This window comes from Peromyscus maniculatus, chromosome 1 (genome assembly GCF_049852395.1).
Source record: "Peromyscus maniculatus bairdii isolate BWxNUB_F1_BW_parent chromosome 1, HU_Pman_BW_mat_3.1, whole genome shotgun sequence".
Taxonomy (NCBI): Eukaryota; Metazoa; Chordata; class Mammalia; order Rodentia; family Cricetidae; genus Peromyscus; species Peromyscus maniculatus.
The window spans coordinates 13482383-13486302 of record NC_134852.1 but is presented as its reverse complement, the minus strand read 5'-3'; the positions used below and the strand labels follow the sequence as shown (position 1 = coordinate 13486302).

The 3920-nt window shown below is 39.5% G+C and overlaps 1 protein-coding gene across 1 annotated transcript; it reads right to left on the bottom strand.

The window, feature by feature from the left end:
• Window positions 1-1261: 1261 nt before the first annotated feature.
• LOC102927408 (vomeronasal type-1 receptor 4-like) lies at window positions 1262-2179 on the bottom strand. Its single transcript, XM_015990531.3, has one exon. The coding sequence runs from the start codon at window positions 2177-2179 to the stop codon at window positions 1262-1264; it is 918 nt and encodes a 305-aa protein (XP_015846017.3).
• Window positions 2180-3920: the final 1741 nt, after the last annotated feature.

Here is a 3920-nt window from a genome sequence, read left to right as displayed (position 1 = left end):
CTATCCTTAGGTGGATGAGCAGCCCATTAACCGTTACTATTGTAGACATCATTATATCTAGAGATGGACAATAGACCCCTCTCCTGGAAACAGTTTTCCCCTCAGTTGTTATGAAGGACAGGATGCCTTTCCCCTTGGCCTGTTTTGCTGTTGACATTGGTGCTTGTCACAGAGTCAGAGCCCATCCTGACTCAGGGAAGGAATGGTAGAGGTGTGTTGAAACCAAGTGTTTGTGCCTCAACTGAGTAGACCTAACCCCATCTCCAGAGTCTACTTCTCAGTGAGCTCACAGAGCTCCTGGCAGTGCATACACAAAAAAACTTTAGATCCTCTGTAATATTGCAGACTGAAAATGATGACTCTTTGTAGATGACCAGTGACTATAGAAGGAACCAGCTGGATGTACTGGACACATGTATTCTGGACAGAAGTTTCATATCCTGGGATGACAGGCTGGACTCTATGGATCTGAAAATCTCCTAGTTTCCTCATGCATTATCAGAAGTAAATTTACACACACACACACACACACACACACACACACACACACACACAAACACATACAAACACCTATATATAATTACTGTGTAGCCAATGGATGAGTCGATACCATACAGTAAATATTATCTTCAGATTTGGACTTTGGTATGGCGATGTACTCTTCCTTGTTTGTCCATGGTTGTTGCTGCTGAGAGAATCCTGCAGCAGTGTATAGCGTATTGGAGGTTAAATAGATTTATTGTATTATTCTTGTATATTCTGTGAAGTGTTCTACAGTTATCCTAATGGGAAAATGAGTATTTTATGGCTCACCCTCTATTCCAAAACAAATAGCCACCATTAAACAAAACACAAAACATTAAAAATTGCACATTGTACCCATATCAGGCAACAGAGTACACCATCAGGAGAAAGGAAAAGGAAACAAGAAAAAAACAAATGAGTCTATTAGGAAACTAGGAGCTTTGTTTTGATTTCAATGATGGTAAGGAAAATCTCACTCAATGAATCCTTGTCACAAGTTGGCCTGGATCTCACTCTGCAGGCTGACACTCCATTGACTACGTTGCAATCCTCCTGGCTCAGTCTCCCCAGTGCTGCAGTTCTGGGAAATATTCAGTGAATCAAAATGTCTGGTTCATGAGGAAGGATTTTCAAACAACATTTACTTAATAGAGTGTTAGTAAACTGTTAGGCTTTAGTAAACTGTGTTAGGCTGTTAGTAAACTGTCTTCTATGTTTGTCATGTTGACTGTGGTTTTCAGCAGTTGAAGAGCACAGAACAGGAACCCTTAGGATCCCTAAAGATCAACAGGAAGGGAGAAACAGTGGGGAAGCCTGCAATCAAGACTTCATTTACATGCCTCAACCAGATATGATAGTCCATTAAAAACAATTGAAAGATTAGACAAATAAAATTTAGGAGGTACAAGCCAACAAATGTGACCACCAGCATGAGGATGGTGTGGGCTACTCTGGTCTCAGCATGGCCTCGGTGGTTCTGATTGGCAGTGAGGATGTGCTGTGTTTTCTGGTGATGCCTATGGAGGAGAAGGACCATGGAGAGACTAGTCCAAATCATGATGCTGATGAATGTGGCATCATGGGAAAAACGCAAGAAGACAAAGCCTTCATTGAATCCAGTTGTGGAGCAAACCCACTTGCCTTGATTGTGAGTGTCATTGCCTGTGCTCTGTGGACCAGTGACTTTGATTGGAATGTAGACATTATTTAAGACACTGAACAACCAACAACTGTAACAAGAATAACTCAGGACATTAGGGGCTCTTCCTCGAGGCATCAGCCTACCCCAATAACCAGGAACAAGAGTGAGAAACTGATGGATGCTCAGGACAGAGGTGGAGCACATGTTTGTGCTTCGAGCCACCATGTGAATGAAGTACCCAATTTTGCATTGCAGGTTAGTATAAGGATTTTTTTTAACAAAAACCATCACGTTGAATGGAAATGCAATAACGAGGAGAATGAACACATTGGCCATGGCCAAGTTGGTGACAATGACCTGTGTGGGCCTCAGTTGAGAGCCAGTAAAGATGGGAGAGAAATTGTGGACAAACAGAAGAATGTTGGCCAGGGTCCCAGTTCCGACCTGGAAAAGCAGGAAAGTCTGGAGAGCCAATTCCTCAGTGGCTTTTAGAGTTTTATTCTGAGAGGACATGGAGACAACTTCTGTGCAGTCTGGAGTGATAACCAGGAGGAACACTGTTGTCTTCAAAACACTTCTCAATGTCTGAGCATTAGAATGATTTATGTCTTACTTCTTCTATGAAGGGAGACACTACTGTATCACAGTACAGGAGCTTGTCCTGGAGAATACTGCATAGACAACTCAGACTATTACTTTGTATTTTATGTATTTTCCCTCACCTCATGTTGGACATGTATTAGTGATGCAGTTGTATCATTCTTGGTCAACATCACACCTATTATAACACAGTAAGGCATATAAACATATGAACAGTAAACAGGGGAACACATTATTATATCTTTCAAATGCAACATCTTCCCTCAATGATAAAATGTGTTAAGAAATACAAATTGGCGGTTGGAGAGAGAGCCCTTCACAAGACTCATGTTCAAATCCAGCACTCACATGGTCGTTCACATCACCTGTAACATCAGTTCCCCAAGTTGAATGCCCTCTCATGGATTTTGTGGCACTGCACAAATGTGGTGCCAGACATACAGGCAGTTATAACACTAGATGTATAAAGTAAAATTACTGTATCTTAAAAATGACAAAAATTCAAACTTATAATTCATAATATCATGTGAGTAAAGTGGCCAAAAAAGAATCCATCAACTTTTGTGAAAATTTTATACAGATCATCAAAGTAATAGAATACAAAACATTTCAAAAAAGTAACCAGTTTTCTGATCACAAATATGAACCTCAATTTATATATGTGTATCCTTATGTACATAAGCAACCTCAAAAGTTATACAAGGGAACTCCTTCGGCAGATAAACATCTTATGTGAAGTGACTGTATACCGGACTAACTCAAAAAAATCAGCAACCCTCCTATATCCAAATGATAATTGGGTTGAGATAGAAATCAAGAAAACAACACCCTTCACAATAGCCACAAAGAATATAAATATCTTGGTGTAACTCTAACCAAGCAAGTGAAAGACCTATAAGCCGAGAATGTCAAGTGTTTGAAGAATACTGAAGAAGATATCAGAAGATGGAAGTATCTAACATGCTCAGGGATTGGTAGAATTAACATAGTAAAAATGGCCATCCTACCAAAAGCAATCTAGAGATTCAATGCAATCTCCATTAAAATTCAAACACAATCCTTTACAGACCTCAAAAGAACAATACTCAACTACATATGGAAAACCAAAAAACCCAGATAGCTAAAAGAATCATGTACAAAAGAACTTCCAGAGGTATAACCATCCCAGATTTCAAGCTGTACTAATGAACAATAGTAATAAAGCCTCGTGTTATTGGCATAAAAACAGAAAGGTTGATCACTGGAATCAAAGACCCATACATAAAACAATACACCTATGGACACCTGATCTTTGACAAAGAAGCAAATATTATACAACGGAAAATAGGAAGTATCTCCAACAAATGGTGCTGATCTAACTGAATGTCTGCATGTAGAAGATTACACATAGATCCATATCTATCACCATGTACAAAACTCAAGTCCAAGTGGATCAAAGAACTCAACATAAATCCAGCTGCACTGAACCTGGTAGAAGAGAAAGTGGGGAACAGCTTTCAAAAATTGGCACAGAAGACCATTTCCTGAATAAAACACATAGTGGTCAGACACTAAGATCAACAACTAATAAATGGGAACCCATGAAACGGAAAAGCTTCTGTAAGGCAAAGGACACTGTCATTAGGACAAAACAGCAGTCTTCAGAATGGGAAAG

Bases quoted from the DNA above. Each gene is read 5' to 3' on its own strand.
- LOC102927408 (XM_015990531.3), bottom strand. From the start codon at position 2,179: ATGTCCTCTCAGAATAAAACTCTAAAAGCCACTGAGGAATTGGCTCTC.